Source organism: Ochotona curzoniae, unplaced genomic scaffold, assembly GCF_017591425.1.
Source record: "Ochotona curzoniae isolate NIBS_2020 unplaced genomic scaffold, NIBS_Ocur_1.0 scaffold_4701, whole genome shotgun sequence".
NCBI classification, from domain to species: Eukaryota; Metazoa; Chordata; class Mammalia; order Lagomorpha; family Ochotonidae; genus Ochotona; species Ochotona curzoniae.
The window spans coordinates 84,440,009-84,463,919 of NW_024467122.1; the positions used below are offsets into that span (position 1 = coordinate 84,440,009).

At 42.7% G+C, this 23,911-nt stretch overlaps 1 protein-coding gene and 1 pseudogene across 2 annotated transcripts in view; one reads left to right on the forward strand and one right to left on the reverse strand.

Moving 5' to 3' along the window:
• The window catches only part of UACA (uveal autoantigen with coiled-coil domains and ankyrin repeats), a 94,796-nt gene extending 72,229 nt beyond the window's left edge, over positions 1 to 22,567 (forward strand). Inside the window, exons 11-19 of one of the 2 annotated variants that reach the window (XM_040968950.1) lie at positions 322 to 429; positions 5,855 to 5,887; positions 6,807 to 6,905; positions 10,199 to 10,235; positions 10,944 to 10,996; positions 11,861 to 14,599; positions 17,677 to 17,829; positions 19,349 to 19,414; positions 22,354 to 22,567. In XM_040968950.1, the coding sequence (XP_040824884.1) occupies positions 322 to 429; positions 5,855 to 5,887; positions 6,807 to 6,905; positions 10,199 to 10,235; positions 10,944 to 10,996; positions 11,861 to 14,599; positions 17,677 to 17,829; positions 19,349 to 19,414; positions 22,354 to 22,425 (3,360 nt within the window). In that variant the 3' untranslated portion in view covers positions 22,426 to 22,567. The remainder of the gene's footprint in view (positions 1 to 321; positions 430 to 5,854; positions 5,888 to 6,806; positions 6,906 to 10,198; positions 10,236 to 10,943; positions 10,997 to 11,860; positions 14,600 to 17,676; positions 17,830 to 19,348; positions 19,415 to 22,353) is intronic. The other variant, XM_040968951.1, reaches the window with a different exon arrangement.
• On the reverse strand, positions 9,461 to 9,581 carry LOC121149722 (annotated as a pseudogene).
• Positions 22,568 to 23,911: the final 1,344 nt, after the last annotated feature.

Consider the following 23,911-nt stretch of genomic DNA (forward strand, 5'->3'; position numbering starts at 1 on the left):
CATCAGCATGGGCTCATAACCTTTGGGAAAGCTAGAATGGCAAGCTTTGTTTCCATGTGCTGGTATATATATATTTTTATTTGCTGGAAACATGACAGTTGGTGCCAGGTGTGTACTTTTACTTATCAGATACCATCAAGTAGTGATTTTCATGTTACTGACTTGCCAATTTTAAGTCATCCGAGTGTCACTGAAATTATTGTATTTTTATAGTTCTATTTGTTTTATGTGTCTGATAAATCATAGTGTGCTGATTTTAAGAATTTGTTTCCTAAGAGTTTCTAAAGATTGCCCTACAATATGTTATCTTTATTACTTAAGGACTTGGAGATTGAAAATGAAGATTTGAAAGAGAGGTTGAGAAAAATTCAGCAAGAGCAAAGGATACTTGTAGACAAAGTCAATGGTTTGCAGTTACAACTGAATGAGGTAAATCATTTGTATTACAAAAAGATCCAAGGACTTCCAGCACAGGGGATCCTCATCGCTGAAAAGGTGTTCGTTCAGAATCCCAGGAGCTGGATGCTGAAGGAGGTAGCATCAGATCACAGACCTCCGGGAGATTCGTGTCTCCCTAGTGACCAAGGCTGTTCCAGGAAACTGCATGTTAAATAGAAAGGCCTGCAGCAAACTAGCAGATCAGGGCAATGGACATGCCGGCAGGAGGAGCTCCGTGAGGGCCTCTTCGTCCTGGAGCTAGGATGGACAGGAGCTAGGAGGTGTCGGGACATTTGAGAGAGCAGGGCTGGCGACAGAATCTACAGTAGTGGTGTGATCTGTAAGATATTCTGTGTTGAAAGAACTGGAAAGCTAGAAAAAGTGCACCAATTATTGCTTTCAGAAGGAAAGGAGAGAATATGTGACAGTGTAATGATTTCACTTTTTACTTATTTATTTTTTTTTTTATTGGAAGTCAGATTTACAAAGAGGAGGAGAGACAGAAAGATCTTCCATTTGTTGGTGCACTTCCCAAGTGGCTGCAACAGCTGGAGCTGAGCCAGTCCAAAGCCAGGAACCAGAAGCCTTGTCTGGGTCTCCCATGCAGGTGCAGGGTCCCAAGGCTTTGGGCCGTCCTTGACTGCTTTCCCAGGCCACGAGCAGGGAGCTTGAAGGGAAGTGTGGAGTAGCTGGGATACAAATTGGCACCCATGTGGGATCCTGGTGCGTGCAAAACAGTAGGATCTTTGCCACTAGGCTACTGCACTGGGCCCAGTTGTTTCACCTTTTTTTTTTTTTTAAAGATTGATTTTGTTTTGGTTGGAAAGTTAGATATACGTAGAGGAGGAAAGACAGAGAGGAAGATTTTTCTGTCCATTGATTCACCCCCCAAGTGGCTGTAATGGCCAGAGCTGTGCCGATCCGAAGCCAGGAGCCTGAAGCCTCTTCCAGGTCTCTAAGCAGGTGCAGCGTCCCAAGCCTTCAGGGTCCTCGATCACTTTCCCAGGCCACACGCAGGTTGCTGAATAGGAACCAGGGCTGCCAGGGTTAGAACCAGTGCCCATAATGAGATCCCAGTGCATGCAAGGCGAGGATTTAGTCACTAGGCTACCATGCCAGGCCCTTGTCTCACTTTTTAAATGCACATTTCATCATGCCCATGATTTGTCACAGGTAAACTTTTTGGGTAACGCTTCCTTTTCAATAGTACAAAGTGTGTCATAGTGCAACTGTGACCTTATGATTCTATTTTTCTTTATTGCCTCATTCTCTGCTTGTTTTAGATTTTCCTGAAGCTGAATATATTCAAAATCAAATTTGTGATTTTTTAAAAAAGATTTGTTTGCTTTATTTGAAGGGCAAGGTAATATCTAGAGAAGAGGAGAAACAGATCTTTCCTCCTCTGGTTAGTTACCCACATGGCTTCACCAGCCAGTTCTGGACTAGGCCAGAGGCAGGAACCTGGAACTCCATCCAGCTCATCCGGGAGGGTGGCAGGGACCCAAGGATTCGGGTAATGTAACAAATTCATCCAATTGTGGCAAAGGAAGAAAAGAACATAGAACACTTGCAAATCATATAGGAAGAAAATAGTTATTGATAATTTTAAAGAATAAGGAAGGTTTTGATTTCAAACAACTGTGCAAATTTGCATATACTTACCGGCCACAGGCAGGGCAAGATACCACATGTGGAGCCCTGCCTCATCAGCTTTGAAAGCAGGATCTTCATAGAAAGAACACGCTGACAGACAGCAGATTTTATCAGTGTTAAGGAGAGACCCAACAGTATCGTCAGAATGAAAGTGAGCCTTTCACCTAGATTTCGAAGAATGAGGACAGAGTAAAGACATTTTAAGATTTCTGCCATCTAAGAGGTTTCCCCTTCTAGTCCCTTGGAAAAAAGAACTACTTAAGAATACACTTCTGGCAAGAAATGAAACAGCACAGGGGAAAGATATAGGCTAATTCTTGGCCTTGGGAAAGCATAGACATGGATGTAAGATGTGTGAAGAAAAAAGAAAAAAGAAAACTGTTCGCTAAAAAATTAGGTACTGCTTTGGTAGGGGTAATTCCTGGTTAAAAGTAAGTGGCTTAATAGAACTTGAAATCTCAGTGTGGGGGCTAGCAGTGGAGCAACTCAAGTGACATAAAAAGTAGATCCTCTGAAAAGACTTCTGATTTTGGGAGTGCTTAAAAATCTGTTTAAGAAATAAATTCTTATACCCCCTGTATTCTGCAATTTAGCCTCAATTGCTCCACTCTGTTCTCCTTTTAAGGAGCATGAAGGGAGGTTTGGTAGCTGAAGTGCTGTCTCTTTATTTTTTAATTTTTTAAATTTTTATTGGAAAGGCGGATATACAGAGAGGAGGAGAGACAGAGAGGAAGATCTTCCATCCGATGATTCACTCCCCAAGTGAGCGCAATGGCCGATGCTATGCCGATCCGAAGCCAGGAGCCAGGAACTTCTTCCGGGTCTCCCACACGGGTGCAGGGTCCCAAGGCTTTGGGCCGTTCTGGACTGCTTTCCCAGGCCACAGGCAGGGAGCTGGATGGGAAGTGGGGCTGCCGGGATTAGAACTGGCGCCCTTATGGGATCCCGGGCGTGCAAGGCGAGGACCTTAACCACTTGCGCCACCGCGCCGGGCCCCAGCTGTCTCTTTTTGTGTGAGGTCCCTGAGTGTGCTGAAATGAGTAGAACATTCAGGACATACAGGACCAAGTAAACCACTGGTGCTGTGTTAGACCCTCCCAACCTCCCCCTGCCTGGTTACTGAACACCCTGGGGAGCTCTTCCCCAGCCACGCACGAGTCTGGAGGACTTCTCAAAGGATTCTCAGAGCCTGTGAGGGAAATTCTTTAATGAGTCGGGGTATTATTTGCAGTTAAGACCTTTTTAGAGCTCCCAGTCAGCTCTTTAGTAACCCATTCCTTTTTTTTTTTTTTTAAGATTTGTTTATTTATTGGAAAGTCAGATATACAGAGAGGAGGAGAGACAGAGAGGAAGATCTTCCGTCCATTGATTCACCTCCCAAGTGAGCACAATGGCCGATGTTATGCTGATCCGAAGCCAGGATCCAGAAACTTCCTCTGGATATCCCACACAGGTGCAGGGTCCCAAGGCTTTGGGCCGTCCTCGGCTGCCTTCCCAGGCCACAAGCAGGGAGCTGGATGGGAAGTGGAGCTGCCTGGATTAGAACCGGCGCCCATATGGGATCCTGGCGCGTTGAAGGCGAGGACTTTAGCTGCTAGGCCACTGCACTGGGGCCCTAGTAACCCATTCTTAAATGGAGGTAGACACCAGGATGCCAGGTAACTGAGCTCTTTGCTGTGTTAAGATGGAGGCTCCACACACGGGAGAAACTCGAAAGAAATGCATCGTGCATTAACAGGACTTGGCGGTGGGGGCGGGGTGTGTTTTTCCTAAGGATCCCGTGTTGATTAGGGTCCTGTTTATGAGGCCATGTCGCGCACCAGCATGCCTGGGTTCAGCACCCAACTTGAGCACCTGATTCTGACATTCTGTCAATGTGAGCCAGGGAGGCAGCAGTGATGGCTGTAGTACTTAGGTTCTGACCTGTGTGGGAGGCCTGGATGAGTTCCTGGTTCCTGATTTTGGTTCCAGCCAATTATTTTGGGCACTAAGGGAGTTAACCAGGAGATGGAAGATTTCTGTCTGTCTGTTTTCACATCTCAAAAAACAAAAAAGCAAAAATTAACCTAGACTTGCCTGATATTTTTTAATGAGACAAGAGGATATCATTATCTATTAATTAAGAACAGGGTGTTTTAGAAAAGAAACATCCTGATAGCAAAACTTAAGCTGATGAAGTGTCTTCTAGGTGTTGGGAAAAGATAATGGCTTGGAAAATAGAAAACAGTAGGGATACTGGACAGCAGGAAGTCCAGTGTCTAAGTCATTGTTGCTGAGAGAATAGAGGAAAAAAAGTCATCCTTGGGGTAACTCAACATTTCCCTGAACTGAAAGATGTTTTCAGTTTCCAACACCAACAGTGGATGAAGTGAAGGCTGTTCTGAGGCATCATTGTGAAACTTCAAGTTACTGAGGCCAAAGAAGGCCTTACAAAGCACCCCGAACACACACACTCTCTCTCTCTCTCTCTCTCTCTCTCTCTCTCTCTCTCTCTCTCAATCTCTCTCTCTCTCAAGTGCTGTGTTTAATGTTCAGAAATCAGAATATCTTTGAATCTCTGACTAAAACCTTTGAACAAGAAGATGGTGCAGCAACACTTTCAGAATTTGGAAGAAAAAAATATTCACTGGAATTTGAAAATGATAGAATTTGAAATGATAGAATTTGAAATAGATAATTTCAGATGTGCCAGGTGAATTATAGGTCCTCTGTTGCTTTGTAATGAGTTACCCTCAAACTTGGCAGCTTAAGCAGATGCCTGTTAGCTTGTACACATTCACTGAGATCAGGAGTCTGGAAGTGCTTTAGTCCTATGGTTCTGGCACAAGAGGTTGGCTTGGTTGTAGTCGAGCACTGGGACTGTGCTGGCTGAGGGAAGAAGGGCTGCCTCCAGGTACCTGATGCAACCTTTGTTCAAAGGCAGTAATGCCAGTGCCACTAGGAGTTCTCTAGGGCTTTAAACAACATTAGCATTATAGTGTAAAATAAAAATGTTATTTTTCTTTTATATGTGCAGGAATAATGACACAGACGAGCAGTCATTTATTAAAATACTGATATAAGGGCCTGGCGCAATTGGCCAATACTCCCATTGCAAGCACTGGGATCCCATATGGGCACTGGTTTGTCTCCTGACTATTCCACTTCCTATCCAGCTCCCTTCTTGTGACTTGGGAGGGCAGAGAAAGATGGCCCGAAGCCTTAGGACCCTGCACCCACGTGGGAGACCTGAAAGACGCTCCTCATTTCTGGCTTCAGATGGGCTCATTTTTACCTGTTGCTGACACTTGGGGAGTGAACCGGTGGACGGAAGATCTTTTTCTGTCTCTCCTCTCTGTAAATCTACCTTCCAGTAAAAATAAATCTTTTAATAAAATGCTAAGAGAAGTAGGGCATTGTATATGCATTTGTATATATGTTTTACCAAAAAGAAGTTAAAACAGAAGAATGCAATTAGTAATCATTTGTCTGTATTATACTAAGAATAGACAGAACTGTTTCCTGGCATTTTGGGAGAGAAGCAGCAGGGTTATGAGTGAGGAATGGACAGGTGGCGGCTAAGAGGAGCAGCTAGGAACGGAGGTCAGAATTGCTCCCGAGCTGGGCAGCAGGAAGAGCGAGGAGCAATTCTCACAGCAAGCTGGTGGAGCATAGGTGCTTTAACACACTCATGAGCTGGTCTTATGAAAAGGTGTCTGACAAGCTCATGTCTTTTAAAGTAAGGTTTCAGGGATTAAAATACCTTTCTTCTTTTTAAATTTAGGAAGTGATGGTTGCTGATGATCTGGAAAGTGAGGTAAAATGATGAATTTTACTTTAAAGGGATAAGCGTGTTTTGTAAATTGAGAATAACGATGTGGGTGAGGCATACACGTAGATGTGATGAGCTGGAAATGATGTGACCCCATGTGGTGACATACTTCCTGTTTCACTATCAGAACTCCTCCTGCTTCCTCCGGGAAGAGGCTAGATGACAGGATGAATATTGAGCGCCATCTGGAGTTTATGCAGGTGGCTTCACATGTGTCGAGGCACTCTCACCTCCCACAGATCACAGTGGGAAGGGATTGTTGGCCCCTCTCTGTCTTTTCTCCCCAGTTTTGCCTGGTTTCCAATTTTGTGGCCACTTGCCCATTCATGACGGGCATTTCTCTGTGCAGGGCAGTCCATGCTCCTTGTCTGTGTGTGATCACTTTCTTTATCACGTTGTGTACCTCATTTGTATCAGCCCTGAGAAGGCTTATTTCCTTATGACAAGGGCCTGAAATAAAACCATCACACACATCCATGTTGTCATTGAGGTGTAAATCTTGAATTGAGATGGAGGCCAGGATTCTCTTTGTGGTCCTTGCTTGAAGGGAAAAAACGAAGCCTGCATGAGACAGTAGAGGAAATATGGCCACAGTGGTTTTGTATTTATTGCCTCTGAATGTCCATTTCTGTAAAACATGTCACTGAAAGATGGAAAACTAACTGTAAAGAAAATGTCTGAGTGTACTGACTTAAAACAGACGGTAGAGGCTTGAGTTTTCCAAGTGTTACTTGTCTGTATAGCCCGTTTCATTACCAGTTGTACTCAACGTTAAACTCCACCAGGTTGGAAGTCAGTAATTCTCACCTCCACAGTGCTTCCGGTTTACCTTTTGTAACACGTATTTTAACCCAGTTGCAAGCACTACATGATTTTACTCTGTATTTGCTCCTTTCTATTTCAGAGAGAAAAGCTGAAGTCCCTCTTGGCAGCCAAAGAAAAGCAACATGAGGAAAGCTTAAGAACTATTGAGACTCTGAAAAATAGATTTAAATATTTTGAGGTATAGAAAAAATTATTTCCTCTAATTCATCCTGAGTAGTGATAAAGGGTTTGGCTTCAGACTTGACCTGTTGTTTGTAGTGTGACTGGGGCAGCTTGTGGAAGGTCCTGAGCTTGTTCCCCTCGGGCAAAATTGGGGGTGGTTGGGGTGGAGGGCGTGCGATGACTGGGGATTGGCCCCTTTCTCCACTGAGTTGCGAAAGTCAAGTGAGATCCTTTCAGTTGGCCACGTGTAATGGACATTTGCTTGTCTTCCTGGGTTTCTTCCCCTGAGTTCTTGGTTGTCCAAACTTTTTCACAGTTTATGTTTTTACGTCTAGATTGGCACTGGTGTTGATAGGTAGGATGATCAAGTATCATAAATGAGCAATGGTCCGTTGACATTCATTGCGGAAAGGACTGTGTATATATGGATAGTCAGGACACTGGTGAGAGCAATGTATGTTAAGAGCATATACTCACTTTGGGTTGGGGCCATTACAGAAGATTTTTTTTTTTTTTTAATTTTAACTCTTTGTTGAGCAGTAGCATCCTTTAGGAGGGAACCATAATCAAAGTAGGTGAGTTTCCAGAGCTGGGCACATGCAGATCTAGAAACCAGGCATCACCAGCCCACGAAGTCCTCCTCACCTGCTGCTTGTTTCCAGTCCCTCCTTTGCTGTTAGCTGCAGGACTGTCCGTACACTGTGTGTCATCACTGAGGATGCTGAGGCATGTTCCTGATTCAGCATGGGTCTTTTTAGCCTGGTAGGAGAGAGTGTCTCAGACGTATGTCGAACAGTAAGAGCCTTGGGGTGTTTGTGCTGCCTTAACCAAGTGCCAGAGACAGGATAATTATAAACAACCAGAAATTTGTTTCTCAGGGTTTTGGCCGTTGAACAGTCACAGGTGAAAGTGCTGGTGTTTGGGCCTTTTTGCTGTGTCCTCAAGAAGTGGAAGGGGGGTACAAACTGTTGGGGCTCATTACCTGCCCTTCTTTGCATGAATGTTGATGCAGTGGTGATTTGACAGAAGGCCCATCTCTTAACAATGGGACTTGAGTAAATTGCTTTGGGTAATGTGAACATTTTGGTAATATTAATTCTTGCAATCTGTGAGTGTGGCAGATTGTTAAATTTTTTGATAGTCTTCTGTTCTTTCCTTCCTTCTGTTCCTTCCTTCCTTTCTTCTGTCTCTCCATCCATTGTTATTACAAGTTCCGATTTGCAGAGAGAAGGAGAGATAGAAAGATCCTCCATCTGCTGGTTCACTCCCCCAAGTGACCGCAATGGCCAGAACTGAGCCAACCTGAGGCCAGGAGCCAGGGGCTTCTTCTGGGTCTGCCGCACAGGTGCAGGGACATGGACAGTACGCTGGCCTTGACAGCTTTCCCAGGCCACAAACCAGCATCCATATGGAACCCTGGTGCACCAAGACAACAGCTTCATCTACTAGGCTACTGTACAGGGCCTGTTAGTCTTCTATTTCATTTATTAGTGGTTTATAATTTTCGTTGTAGGGATCTTTCTTATCCTTTGCTGAGTTTATCCCAAGGATTGTTTGTTTGTTTGTTTGTTTGTTTCCTTCCTTCCTTTATTGATTTAGTGATTTTTGGTAACTATTGTGTATGTGATTGCTTTTCTGAGTTCTTTCACAGCCAGAGTATTATGGTTTATAGGAACTTAGTTGGATTTGTATTCCACGATTTTGCAGAATTCCTTTTACAGTTCTGGCAGTCTTTTGGTGGAGTCTCCTGGTTTGCCTTCTATAAAGGGTCATGTCATCTGCAAATAGGGATAACTGACTTCTTCCTTTCCCATTTGTGTTCCTTTGATTTCTTTTTCTTGAGTATTGGCCATGACCAAAACTTCCAAGGCTATATTGAGAATAAGTGGTGACAGTGAACATCCTTATCTGATTCCTGGTCTTTAGTGAAAAGGCTTCTAGCATTTTTCCTTTCAATATGATACTGGCTATGGGCTTGACATAATATTGTGTTTATTGTATTATGGCATGTTAGTTATATATGACTTTTTTTTTTAGCTGTTTAAAAATTATCAATGGGATTCCTCAAGTACTTTCTCTGTTTCTGTTGTGTTGCTTCTATAACTTTCATCTTCTGTAGTGTCTCACATTTACTGATTAGCAAATGTTGAGCCATCCCTGCATTCCTGAGATAAATCCTACTTCTTCAAGACGGATGACCTTTTTGATTGTTGTTGAAGTTATGTTTACTACTATTTTGTTAGGAATGCTTACCATCTGTGTTCATCAAGGATATTGGTCTGTAGTTTTATGAATTGTGTCATCGTCTGGTTTTGAAATTAAGATCATGCTATCCTCAAGAGAATGATTTTTAGAGGGTTCTCTTTCAAACAATGGCTTAAGTAGAGTTGGCGCTGGTCAAGTTGTATGGTCCTGGGGCTTGGCCTTTCCTTTTTACCTATTCGTCTCTTTCCAACAATTACTGAATCAGGTTTTCATTTTTCTTTCTTTCTTTTTTTTTTTTTTGACCAGTTTTGGTAAATCACATTAAGTCTTTTGACTTTGACAGTAGTTGATATTTCATAATTTCACAAAGGGTTAAATCACATGTCGCAGTCAGTGAGATGGATTAGGTTTCAGCTCCCTGGTGGTGATATTAAACTGATAAGAACAGATACTACACTTGATCTTAGCCAAAAGACCGAGAAGCGATGCCTGGTGGTGATATAAGAGAGTCCCTCGCATGAAGGCGATACCTCTTCCTTCTGAGGTAGAGTAGCAGCAGACACTACATATTTTTCATTCTATTGGGCCTCACTTTTTTTCCCTCTGCAGGGCAATGAAGTGTTCCTTGATTGCCTACCTGGTTTTATTGTTTAAAAATGTATTTATTTGAAAGAGAGAGACAGAGTGATCTTGTCTCTCCCAGTTTGTTCCTTGAATGCCTGCACAGCCAGGGATGGACAGACCAAAGCCAGGAGTCAGGAACTCCATCTGGTTCTTCCACATGAGTGGCAGGGTCTCTAGGACTGGGGCCGTATTTGGTGCTTTCCCAGGCACATTAACAGGGGCTGGATTGTAAGTTGAGCAGTAGTCCCATTTGGGATACTATCATCATAAGTGGAGGCATAACTTACTGAGCCACAGAATAGGTCCCTGGCTGCTTTTATTCAACTGCTTAGTAGTTTATTCCTAGTTGATCTCTCTGTTGTGGCTTATGCTCTCATTTTGTGCAACTGGACTGATGAGAAGTGAGGATTGTAATGGTGTGGTTATGACAGAATGGAGCAGCATACACTAACATGGCTTAATTTGTGCTTCTGCTTTCAGAGTGATCATTTAGGACCAGGAAGTCACTTCAGTAATCGTAAGTGTAAAATACGGTTTATTATTCATTCAGTTCAAGCAAAGGAACACATCCATGCCTGTTGATTTGTCTCACTGTTCCTGATAAATTAGCTGCTACTGAACATGGGCACTGCGCTGGGAACACTAGGACGAGCTCGGTGGTCTCTGAGGCTTTGAGGTTGCTCAGCCTCTTCTGTTTCTATCCTCTGTGTTGTGTGGTTTAGACAGTTTGCCATACTGCTTATGAGATCTTCATTGTGTGAAATTTGGGGCTTCTTTCTTATGGGAGGAAGAAAATTTAAAAACACAAGTTCCACAAGCATTTATTTTTTCATTATTTTAATACTCTCCATCATTAATTTTATAACTTTATTTCTATTTTATGTAGTTTCTCTAGAAAGTCTGATGAGCTTTAAGAATGCTATTTTTATTGTGAATAAGAGTAAGATAACATAATAATCATGACGCTTGTTTAGTCCAAAAGCATTACATACATTTAGAGATATACATGATATTCTTCACTAGGCTGTAGATCTCCCTTTCTCTCTCTCTCTCTCAAATAAGGAAATGGTACGGATATTTAGACTAATGATGATTTATGTTGTACGTGTTTCTCCTATGTTTGAATAATAAAGAATCAAACTTAAATTCATAGTACCTTCCTTAAAAGTGCTTATTTAGACTAATGTGATATATTAACTAATGTTATTCAATTGCATCTATTTAGGAAAAGAAGATATACTTCTTAAACAAGGCCAAATATATATGACCGACTCACAGGTAGTATTGTGGCTTTAAATTTTATTAAAATATTGAATGAAAATATTTGGGTCTTCATATAGAGTGAAAAGCATTGTATCTAAAATTAAGTGTATAAGTCAGATTTTCATGATCAAAGTGGGTCTTACCTTCTTGTGTTTAGTTATAAAAGGAAAAGATGGTGTTTCTGGTTCCTTGTAGAATATTTATGATGACAGTGTGTTCAGTCAGTGAGTAGAATTGCAGTGTTGTCTTTGCTAGTAAACCTCTGTTCTGCAGCAATGATCTTTTAACTCTTCATATTTGTCCATATAAACGGGCAGCCAGTTATAAATAATCAAAATGTTTTAGCTTTGCAATCTATTTTCCTTACAATTAAGTACACATTCTGTGTTTTAGAAATTCATATCAAAGTGAAGAAAGCTTTCAAGGGAGAGTATGGTCCCATTTTTTTTTAACTTTTTAAAAAATCTACTCCTTCCCCTTTCTTTCCAGTAGATTCAGAGTTTGATAGTCTTACTCTAAAATTAACTGCTAAAGTGAAAGATGATTTAACAGGAAGCCATACCTACGAAATGATTTCTTACCATTTTTAAAATATATGTATCTTAAGTAAGGCAGCTAAGATTAAAGTAACAGTGAAACCTATTAATAAAATATATTTATAGTACATGATCTTTTGTCAAAAATGAGAAGCTGTTGGGGCTGACATTGTGGCATAATGGAGATGTTGTTGTGCTGATCTTATTTGGATGCTGGTTGGTTGAAGTCCAGCTGCTTTACTGCTTTGACTACTGGTGATGTTAAAAGTTCTGAAAGTTTGGTAAGTGTGGAGGGTATCTCCTTCAGACTTTTGTGACTGGTATCTTTTTCCCCCCATTCCAGTGTCCTTCCTCAGGCATGGCAGCCCACATGCAAAGCAGATCCATGTTAAGACCTCTGGAGCTATCTTCCCCCAACCAAAGCTCGTACTCGGAAAATGAAATTTTAAAGAAAGAATTAGAAGCAATGCGAACTTTTTGTGATTCAGCAAAGCAAGACCGACTCAAGCTGCAGAATGAGCTGGCTCACAAGGTGGCTGAGTGCAAAGCCCTGGCATTGGAACGTGAGAGGGTCAAGGAGGACTCAGATGAGCAGATCAAGCAGCTGGAAGATGCACTAAAGGACGTGCAGAAGAGGATGTATGAGTCAGAAGGTAAAGTTAAACAAATGCAGACCCATTTTCTGGCCCTGAAAGAGCACTTAACAAATGAGGCAGCCACTGGGAGTCTCAGGCTCACCGAGGAACTGAAGGAGCAGCTGAAAGACATGAAAGCCAAGTACGAAGGTGCCGCGGCTGAAGTAGGCACGTTAAGAAATCAGATCCAACAAAATGAGATGCTGGTGGAAGAGTGGAAGAGGGGTGAGAGCAAGCTGATAGAAGAAAATAAACGATTGCAAAAGAACATGAGTCTGTGTGAAATGGACCGAGAGAAGAAAGGGAGGAAGGTGTTAGAGATGGAGGGGCAGCTGAAAGAATTATCAGCAGAGTTGGCCCTTTCTATTCCAAAAGAAAAATTTGAAAGCATGAAAAGCTTGTTATCCAGTGAGGTGAATGAGAAAGCAAAAAAGCTAGTGGAGACACAAAGAGACTATGAAAAGTCAGTCAGTGAAATCAAGCAGTTGAAGAGGGAACTCGAGGATGTGAAGGCCAAACTTGCCCTGCGGATCAGACCAGAGGAACACGAGCAGCTCAAGAGCAGCCTTGAGCAGAAGTCGGGAGAGCTTGGGAAGAAGCTCACCGAATTCACAGTGAAAAACGAGACTTTACGAAAAGAAATGGAAAAAGTCTGTGCGGATAATAAACGCCTCAACCAGCAAGTGCACAATCTAACAATGGAAATCAAAACTCAATATGTCCCTTTAACAGTAAACCAAGAACTGAAAAAATCACATGATGTGGATATCGAGGATTTGAATAGGAAGCTTTTAGACATAACACAAAGATACACAGAAAAGAAGTTGGTAGCAGAGAAATTGCAGCTGGAAAATGACAGTTTACGTGAGAATGTTAGCCATTTGGAAACTGTGTATGTACCTCCTGAGCAACATGAGAAAGAGCTAATGGCTCTGAAATCCAGTATTGCTGAACTTCAAAAAGAGCTGTCTGAACTTCATAAAAAATGTGATGAAGGTCAAGAGAAAATACGTGCGCTTCTGTCCGAAAACGCTCACTTGAAAAAGACTCTGAGTACCCAGTATGTGCCAACCAAGACCCATGAAGAGATTAAAATGGCGCTGAATAACACTTTAGATAAAACTAAGAGAGAATTGTTGGATGTGAAGAAAAAATTGGAACAGTCAAACCAAGAGTTTTTAAAAAAGAGAGACGAAAATGAAGTATTGAAGAGAAACCTGGAGAACACCCAGAACCACATTAAGGCCGAGTACATCCGCCTAGAAGAGCACGAGGCACAGGTGAGTGCTCTGCGAGAGAGCGTGCAGAAGGCACAGGCTGACAGGGCAGAAATGATGGCTGATTACAAAAAAGGTCAGGAGGAGATCACCACGCTGCATGCTGAAATTCAAGCCCAGAAAAAGGAGCTGGACACGATACAGGAGTGCATCAAGCTCAAATATGCTCCCATCATCAGCTTTGAAGAGTGTGAGCGCAAATTCAAAGCCACTGAGAAAGAGCTGAAAGAGCAGTTATCAGAGCAGGCACGGAAGTCTAGGATCAGAGAGGAAGAGACTAGGAAAACCAAAGAGGAGAATGACAAGTTGAAGAAGGATATCTTGGCTCTTGAGAAAGATTTACAGACTAAGGGTATTTTGATTGAGAATTCTCAAGAGAAGGAAAGAGCTTTCAGCCAAAAAGCTGACGAGCTAAGCAAGCAGGTCAATGACCTGTCACAGAAATACGCAGAGGTCAAGAAGGAGAATGAGCAGCTGGTAGAAACCAGTGCCAAACAGACCTCTGAGATGCTTGCAGTGCACAGTCTTCTGCAGAAACAGCACATCCCTGTGGAACAGGTGGAGGCTCTGAAGAGCAGCCTTAACGGCACAATAGAGCATCTAGAGCAAGAACTGAAGAAGAAGAAGAAATGCCTCGAGGAAGAGCAGCAGACAGTGGCCACACTGCGTCAGCTACTGGAGAACCAGAAGAACTCTTCTGTGGCCCTGACAGAGCACTTGCAGGTGAAGGGAACGTTGGAGGAGGAGGTTGGGCTCATCCGGGCTCGTCTGAGAGAAAAGGAAGAGGAGAACCAAAGCAGAACCGAAGAAGTCTCCCAACTCCAGACCGAGGTTCAGAGGGCTCGGCAGGTGATCAGACAGCTGGAAGCCAGAGAGGTAGTTGATTTGTCCAAGTATAACACAATGAAAAGAGACTTAGAGGCTCAGATTTCCAACTTAAATGAACAACTGGCCAATTTGAATCGAAAGTATGAGGAAGTCTGTGAGGAGAGGTTGCGTGAGAAGATGAAGGAGCTTTCCCCAAATGAGGAGAAGGAATTGGTGCATTTCAACATTGAACAGGAACTCCAGGATCAGAAGGAACGATGCGATAGGTCCCTAACAACGGTCACTGAGCTACAGAGAAGAATACAAGAATCTGCTAAACAGCTCGAAGCCAAAGACGACAAGGTAAGCATCAAACAAGTCTCCGTGGCCGCTTATCAGAGATGCCAGTACGGACCTGGCAGGGTAGGGGAATGGGACTCCCTCATCACATCCCATAGATAGACTCACTGTACTGCTAAAACAGGCCACCTGTCCCGTTGACCTCTGCTATGCAAAGAATTCTGATTTTTTTTTTAAAACGGAATTAACAATGTCAAAAGCAGTTTTGTTTCTGCTGCTGCAGTTGGAGCCGCTAAGAATTGCTGGCACATGGGGAGACAAGGGTTTAGTTGCTTCATTGGGGATCCAGTGATTTGTGCCATGTAAGCAATGGGGTTAGAGGAGACGAGCTAAAAGCTGTTTCTTTGTCACAAGGAACCCTGACCCCAGGGAGCGTGCATCCTAGGCTTGATCTTGGCTCACTTGTCTCCACAGACTGAGCCAAGGTCCGTCATTCTGCAGACTAATCTCCTGGCCCGTGGCTACCCTGTCCTGTCTTTTCACTAAGTCGAATCCTCAGACACTTTATTCTCTCACCTGCTACCTTCTTTGAGCAATCTAACCTGACTGCACGGTTCTTGCAAAGTGCATGGTTTCCCTCCCTCCCTGCTTTCCTCTTTGTTTCCTCACTCCCTTCTTTACCGCCCATTGAAACTGTATATCACAGTGTTCAAATCATGTGCTTAATCTTCAGCCATCTTTTTAGAGCAAGGTGTATAACTTCTTCCTTCCTGTCTTCCATACTCATGGGGCAGTTTGCAGAAAAAGTACTCAAGAGCCTAGAAACTGGTATTTGCAGCAAATTGGTCAAATGTAGATGTTGATGACTGATGTTGTTTGTCAGTTTGAGAAGCAGTTATTAATGCTTCCTGCCAGGTAGCTGGGTGAGTGAGAACCCAGCCTTGCTGGGTATGTTATTCTAGGCCGACAATTTTTTTCTTTCAGGATCTGGAATATGTCACTCCATTCTCTTCTTGCCTGTAGAGTTTCCTGTGAGAGATCTCCTGTGGGTTTAATTGGCATTCCTTTATATGTAATTGATTTTTTTCACATGCACATTTAAGGATCTTTTCCTTATGTTCGATTGAAGAGAGCTTGATCATCATGTGTCTTGGTGAAGATCGCTTTTGATCAGGCCTGTTGGGAGTTCTGTGCTCCTCCTATATGTTGTTTCCCAATTCTTTCTCTAGATGAGGGAAATTTTCCTTTATTATTTCATTAAACATATTTATTTTTTTTTTCATTAAACATATTTGTAAAACCAGTTTCTCTTTCTGCCCCTTCTGGGACTCCCATAATTTTTATATTTGACCTCTTAATAGTGTCTTTCAATTCTTGAATACTTTTTTTGTCCTGATCCAGCTCTTCTTCCAGCTTTTTGTTTGCTTCCCCCTGGTGACAGGAGATATCTTCCGATTCTGAGATTCTTTCTTCTGCTTGCCTCATTCTGTTTTGGAGACTCTCCACTGTACTTTTAATTTGCTCTATTGTGTTCTTAATTTCTGATATATCAGCCTTGATTTGCTTTATTGCTGCTGTTGCTTGTGTAAAATATTCCTGAAATTCTTGGAACTCCTGTATGTGCTTCTCATTGTTCATCAGAATCTTTAAAATGAGTTTTCTGAATTCTGTGTTGCCCATTTTCTAATGTCTTCCCTTGCAGGGGAGTTTTCAGCAATATTCATTGTGCCTTTGTCTCTTCTTTTGCTCTTGGTCATTGCACTTCTGGTTAGCAGAGTCTTCTCCTTGGAGCAGGTTTCAAAGCTCTGTCACCCACAGGTCTACAATGTGATTTTACCTATTGCAGTTGGTACACAACTCTTTGCTTGCAGCCAATTGTGCCACTCCCTCCAGCAAGTTCCAGGTCTGGGTTCTTATGTCAGATTTCCACAAAGAACTCTGTAGTCCCAAGTCCTGGCTCACCACTCTCCTCCCCTGTGATACTGTGCTGAGGCTGCACCGTTGTCTGTACAACCTTTCTCCCACTTCCACTTGCAGCAGGTCCCAGGATTAGGGAGACACCAGGTATCCTATCTAATTAGGTTGTTGTTGGTGCTGATCTTGCCGGAACCTGTTGGATGTTAGGTCTGGGTGCCACATGGACCTATTTTGAGCTGTACGATGCCACAGGCGGTATTATTTTCCTGTGGGACCAGTGCAATCCATGGAACTCAGTGAGTTCTCAAGAGCTCAGCACATGCACAATTCACCGTTATCCCCTGCAGTCCTAAGGCTTTTGCCACAGTGTATAAAATGGTGCCTGATGTACCACTACTAGAGTTCTTGATCTGTTGGCTGTCAGGTCTGAGGGCTACCCAGACCTGTCTTGGGTAGCCCTGTAGCTACCTGCTGCATTGATGCAGTTAACTGAGTCAAAAACGAGTTCATTCCCAGCTCAGCGTATGCTCAGTCCTTTCCCTGCCTTTGCCTCATTAGGCAAAATGGCACCCAGTTCGGCTCTAGGGGGCAGACTGGGCAGAAATCCACCCTGTTCTCGCACTGCCCATCTGGGATCTGCTGCTCTGTCTCTGCTCCTGGTCAAATCAAACAGATCAGCAGGATGGAGAGTTCTTTGTCTGGGTTCACCTCCCAAGCTCCCAGTGAAAGTCCCTTTCCACCTGGTTGTTGGTGGAGTTCCGGCTGCTGGTGGAGTTCAGATTGACATTAGCTGAATGCTGCTGGAGTATCAGTCACTGCAACACCACACCGTTGTGTCTGCTGCTTTCCTGTGTCTGTCAGTCTCCAGGTACCCCTCTGCTGTTGTTCTATCCTCTCCTATTTCCTGGACTGTGTCCTCTGTGCTTCATCCTGATGGAATGTTTCTGCATCCGTTTAAACGTGTCCTTATCCTATTCTGCCATCTTGATTCTCTGTTTATTAATTCTTGATATTTCTTTTGCAAGGTATATAATGAGATGAGTTTAGTTGCAGAAATAGAAGTATAGTGTATATACTGTGAACATCTTGGCAGTATTTATACCTCACTTTTTAAATATAAAGATGAAGTTTCTGCTTCAGAAATTATTTCTGTGCAAAGATGTTCCTCATAATTGGATAAATTGATTTGTGTTTCTCTCACTACCATTTCCTCTTTTAAAAAGATAACTGAACTGCTGAATGATGTAGAAAGGCTGAAACAGGCGCTCAACGGCCTTTCCCAACTCACCTACGCGAGTGGCAGCCCCACCAAGAGGCAGAGTCAGCTCATCGACAGTCTGCAGCACCAAGTGAAGTCACTGAGGCAACAGTTGGCCGTGAGTACCCAGAGGCTTCTCCTGGTGGCTCCTGGGGGCAAGTGTGTGTTAGGCTGCCTGAAAGATCCAGATCTACACACAGAGTTATTTTTGCTAAACGTTGCTGATAAACTGGTTTTTTGATCATATTTATTTGGTGCACATTGTATGCCAGAAACTACATTCCTTACTCTGACTGCTGGTGAGTGCCCGGCAGGCAACAGTGAAGATTCGCACAGCTGGTCTCCTGCCAGCTCTGTAGGGGACCATGCTGCCAGCCTCGACTGCCCTGGTACCTTGCTCCTATCAGGCATCTGGGAAATGAGCTAGTCATTGCAAGCTCTTTTACTGCCTTTCTCTGTCCCTTTGCCTGTCAAACGAATAAGCAAATTTTATATATAAAAAAAGAAACTACTGTAGTGGTTCTAAGTGATAAAGGTTTTTTCTTAGTTCATTTGTATTGTTACAATACCAACACCTAGGAGGTTTAGAGTGAACTGAAGTATTTGGTGTATGTTTCTGGAGGCTGAAGAGCCATGATCAAGGGGCCACATCCCTCAAGAGGAGTTTCAAGCGGGTGGTCATGTGGCAGGAGGAAGTGAGACAGAATCAAAGCCATCCTCCACTGGGAAACCATTTCTGATCCTGGGCAGAGCCAGCTGTGCTCCACTGGAACCCCATTCCTGAGCCAGGGCAGAGCCAAAGCCGTCCTCCACTAGGACCCCATTCCTGAACCATGAGGATTAAACCTCTCCACACTGGGAACTAAGACTCCAACACATGATCTTAAGGGACGCACTCCTACCTGAGCAGGTTCAGGAAAGAGAACTGGGATTGTAGGATTTGTTTTTAAAGGGGAGAGGAGTGTTGGTGTTGAATATGTAAAATAAGTGGTGTTTTCCTAAGTAAGGGGAGGGTCTTCCTGGGTAAAGCAAAATGCAAATAGAGGCCCAGGGTAAACTTTATGGCCTGCCTGTGAATAGGAACTGATGTATACACATGGTTTCAAAATGCTTTTGCCCCAGAATAAATATATTTCAATACCATAGTCTGTGAGGTTTTTGAGGGATGCTTATATCTGAGGCCATACTGAGGATGCCATTGATGACTCTGATTCGTCCCTGAGGTTTTTAAGCCCAAAGTGATGTGAGGAAGGAGCTCCCTCAGCCTCAGAAGCTTGAGCTGAGCACGGTGTAGCTGTGGGTTAAGGAGCTGGGGAGCTGTGTCCCTGACCCACAGCCGAGGAAGTGTGTGTCTGCTCAGGCATTGCCTTGCATGTGAGAAGGCAAGAATATCCAGTCACCTAGAGTGAGTGGCACTGCCTTTACTCAGCGTGTCCCCACACGCTCACTGGTAAAGGGCATTCTGTTGTCATGTGGGCCCCCTGCATCTGGCAGATTCTGGGTGAATTGTTACAAAAAAAGCAGCAGATGCACTTTCCTGGTAATACTGCCGTGTAATGTCAGGCCTAGGGGCAGCACTGTCATTGGCTGTCTTTGGGAACATGAATGCTGATACTTTCTTCTGTCCACATTTCTAGGATGCCGACAGACAGCACCAAGAAGTCATTGCAATTTACCGGACACACCTTCTTAGTGCTGCGCAGGTAAGGAACTGCTTCTTTAGAAACAGTACCATAGACAATAATTTAAAATAACTACCCCATATGGTTATTTAAAACAATATTTAAAAGCAGTTGTGTTTCTTTTCATCATGGGATGCTCATATCCCAGGAAAATTACAAATCTGTAGGTGGTGCAGCATAAGTTCATAGTTGTCTTACCAGCCTTCGCCGAGTGTAGACAGTTTTTCAACACATAATGGCAGCTCATGCTGCGGTGTCCTGGCTGGCAGTAATGCCTGAGCTATCAGCAGGATGGTCCTGGTAATCACCTCTTCACCTCCACCTCCATGCTCCGGACCTTGTGGATCATCAGTGTAGTGATCATCGCAAGGCTGTCAGCCCAGAGAAGAGCATGGAGAGAAGTTCCTTGGTAGTTTAGGACTAATCCCTAAGTGCAGAAAGGGCTAGAGAAGTATGAAAATGGCATGCATATAATTGTGATCTTTAAAGAAAAGTGTGTCTTTCAGGAGATAATAATGTCTTAGTCAGTCTTGGGTCAGTAAAGCACAGATTATGCCCTTCTTCAGGGGTGTACTGAGAAGGCTGTTGAAAAACATCACACTAAGAAGATGTTTACTGTGGGACCTTGGGGAAGGGCACGGGCAACCCAGAACCTGTGGAACTATATCATAAAATATGTTAATATAAAAAATGTTTAGTATGAAGCATGTTGTACTTAATGATTTATGAAAACTAGGTGAGAAGTGTCTCCAAAGTTCTGAGAGTAGTTCTCTAAGGAAGATGAGCAAATCCATGTGTGTTGATGGTAAACCATAGCGCAATAAGAAGAACCATTTGGGTTGGGTGACACAGTTTAAATAAAAACATGAAAGAGAGATGGAAGGGAAGGAAAAAAGTATAAAGAAATTTTCAAAGATAGCTTTTAACAGAGAACTCAACATAAAATCAGAAAAAGAAATCTGAAAGTCAATAGGCTGGCATATTCTATAAGCAATAGAGATAAAACCAGTCAACATGAATGAATTAGAAGATGATAAGATTCATTAGGTACGAAGTAGGCTGGAACTTTTGTTTATTGCAGTCCTGAGAAAGGCCTACTGGTTAACCGTGGAATAGGATGATTGGGAAGGAAAAAGGAAAGTGCAGACAACTGTAGTAGGACAGGTGAGGAGGTCATCGTGTTGGCCACTGAAAGATGCAACCGGCCAACGAGCCTTGCTACTTGTACAGTAAGCACTGCTGAAATTTCAAATGATTTTTGAGTAAATTGTAATGAATCATAACAAAAGTAATTGACCTTGGAAATAGTCTTGTCTTCTGGCATCAGAGTTACCCAAGACAATCAGATAGGCCAGCTGAGATGAATGCTGGAAATTTAAACATGCGAATGTTAAAGAAACAAATTTTGAAGCCAAACTTCTGTAAATAGGAAGTGTTGTGCTGAACCATATTCTTGTACTCCAGTGAAAACAAAACACAAATGAAGTGGGTTTGGAAGCCTATCATATTAAGTTCCCTTTAATCATTCTCTTACTCGTTTTTTTTTTTTTTTTTTTAATTTATGGCTTCTTTTGAAATCTGTGTGGCAGGAGCAGGCATTTACCGTAACTTTGAAATGCCTGTTTCCTGTGATATACTGGGTGGATTCTATTCCTGACTCGAGCTTTTTTGTCACTGTTGACCTGAGGAGGCAGCAGATAGTTCCCCCAATAATTGTTTCCTGCCAATCCTATGGGAGAGCTAGAATTCAGTTCCTGTGTCCTGGCTTCCACCCCAGCCAGGGCACTTGGGAATAAACCAGGTGATGGACATTCACAACTATTCTGTCTTCTCTGCCTGTCAGATTAAAAATACGTACATAGTAACGTGTTATATATTTAAAAAAAAAAATATATATATATACATACACTTGGTTAATGTTCATGTCAGAAGACATTTCATCAGTAGTGGGGGAGGTGCAGTTGAATAGGAGGTGTCATCTTTGACTATTAGGCCTGGCAGATGTTGAACAGGATGGCACAGCATGTAAGAAATGAGTGACTGTGTGCGTGCAGAGATGTATTGCAGTGGAATGAAATTCCATAGGATTTGGTACAATTAAAAATTGAGCCTGGCTTTTTAAAAATAATCTGTTTTTATTATCCAACATAATAATTTTTAATTATTATTATTTATCATTTTATGATACAGTTACATGGGCTCCTGATATTTTCCTTAACCCCTCTCCAGTTACTCCCCCATCTAGTTCTTCGATATCATTGCTAAAGTATTCTTCTTCATACACAGTCATATGTCCATCATTGTGGGCATGGACAATGGCAGAGTCCAGACTCCTATTGTCAGGATTTAGTAAACAATTTCATTATAAGTCCATCTTTGGAAGTAGAAATGCATACTGCATTGTATCCTCACATCTGGATATGTTAGTCTCCATTTCACAGTTACTGTACATCCCCTCAAATGAATAGTCACTTTGACCCAGCAAGGTTTTTGTTGGGATTCTGTCCAACAGGTTGGGATTATCTCAAATGTTCTTCATTAGGGCAAGAACAAGCACATTTTAAACATCCCTAGAATATGATACTGTCTAATAATTAAGTACCTGTAGGAAGTGTTTTCTAAAAGCACATTGCAAAATGATATGACATGTGGTTCTGTTTATGTAAACTGTGGATATGGGGATTTGTTTTTCTTCAGTCACTCTTGTGAATGAAAACCAAAGCTTGAGCAGCAACAGAAAAAGTCCTTGTTTACTTGCTAATCACTTAGGCTACTGGAATCATTACAAAAATGAAAGGGGGCAGAGTGTCTATTTATTTCCTGTTAACTGAAATTAAGAGCAGTCATGGTGTGCATGATTTATGAATTGACTTTCTTAGTCACATGACAGAGAGTTAGTCGTGCTGTGTGACAAAGCCTTGTCTGTAATGTTCTCACTCTCCTTTCTCATGTCTCTCCAGGGTCACATGGATGAGGATGTACAGGCGGCCTTACTTCAGATCATACAGATGCGGCAGGGGCTGGTGTGCTAGCAGCCGGCTATGAGCACTCAACATCTGCCTTTCCCTTTGGTGCTGAATGTTCTGGGTGCATCTCCGCGGCCTTCCCTGCCATGTCCAGGGCTGGAGTAGTTAAAATAAAATATATTTGTTCCATTTGTTGGTCCTTTTAATGAAATAAATATGTTACTGAGTTTTTCATCAGTTAAAATCTTACATGTGTACATACTAATAGTAGAGTGAAGCCAGTAGCTTATCAGGTTGGTTCTCAAGAATGCATGATTGCATTTGTTTAAGTCTTTGAGTTTCCTTGTCATCCCTGAGCCATCAGAGTGGGTCCATATGAAGAGGAATTCGGCTAAAATCATTTGTAAAGATTTCTTTCAGAAGAGCTGGTTCAGTTGGTGCCACTTTGAAGGGGATCAAAAAACCTCTCAGAGCCCCAGTGGAGCCGTGAGACCTACTGGAGTTCCAGGGACGGCCTTGTGACCTGGCTGGACCACTTAGTGGGTGGCCACTTAGTGAGTGCCTTTGCATTCCTATGCTAATGACTTTGATACCTTTTTAAGTACTTTTTTTTTTCATAAATGATTCTCATTGCTAAATTATATTTGAGGTAAAAACAACCAAGGGTGTAATGTATCAGGAATTTATAATAAAATGGCTTTAAAATCTCTAAAAGGATTTAGAATTTTACTTGGGGAGACTTTTCTTGCCATAGTATTTGAAGAACTATGATAAATGATATACTAGATTGTTCAAAATGGGAAGAGCTTTGAACTTTTTTTAATCAGTCATTTTTTTTTTCTTTAAAGATTTATTTTTATTATTTTTTCATTGGAAAGGCGGATATACAGAGAGGAGAGACAGAGAGGAAGATCTTCCATCCGATGATTCACTCCCCAAGTGAGCACAACGGGCCGATACTATGCCGATCCGAAGCCAGGAGCCTCTTCCGGGTCTCCCACGTGGGTGCAGGTTCCCAAAGCCTTGGGCTGTCCTCGACTGCTTTCCCAGGCCACAGGCAGGGAGCTGGAAGGGAAGCGGGGCTGCCGGGATAGAACCGGCGCCCATATGGGATCCCAGGCGTGCAAGGCGAGGACCTTTAACCACTTGCGCCACCACGCCGGGCCCTTTTAATCAGTCATTTTGACATTTGCTCCTGTAGTAGTGACACTTGAACTTGCATCCTCCATGTTGATACTTTTTTTATATACTTTTTTATAGGAAAGTAATACAGCAGTAATGTGAAGTACAATTTTCCTTCAGAAATAGCCTTAGAGAATTGTTTTGGGGAAAGAGCCTTAAGATTTAACATTAAAAATATAATAATATGGGCCTAGTGCCTAAAGTCCTCTTCTTGAATGTGCCATGATCCCATATGGGCGCCAGATCTAATCCCGGCAGCCCTGCTTCCCATCTAGCTCCCTGCCTGTAGTCTGGGAAAGAAGTCAAGGTTGGCCCAAAGTCTTGGGACCCTGCACCTGTATGGGAGACCTGGGAAAAAAAGTTCCTGGCT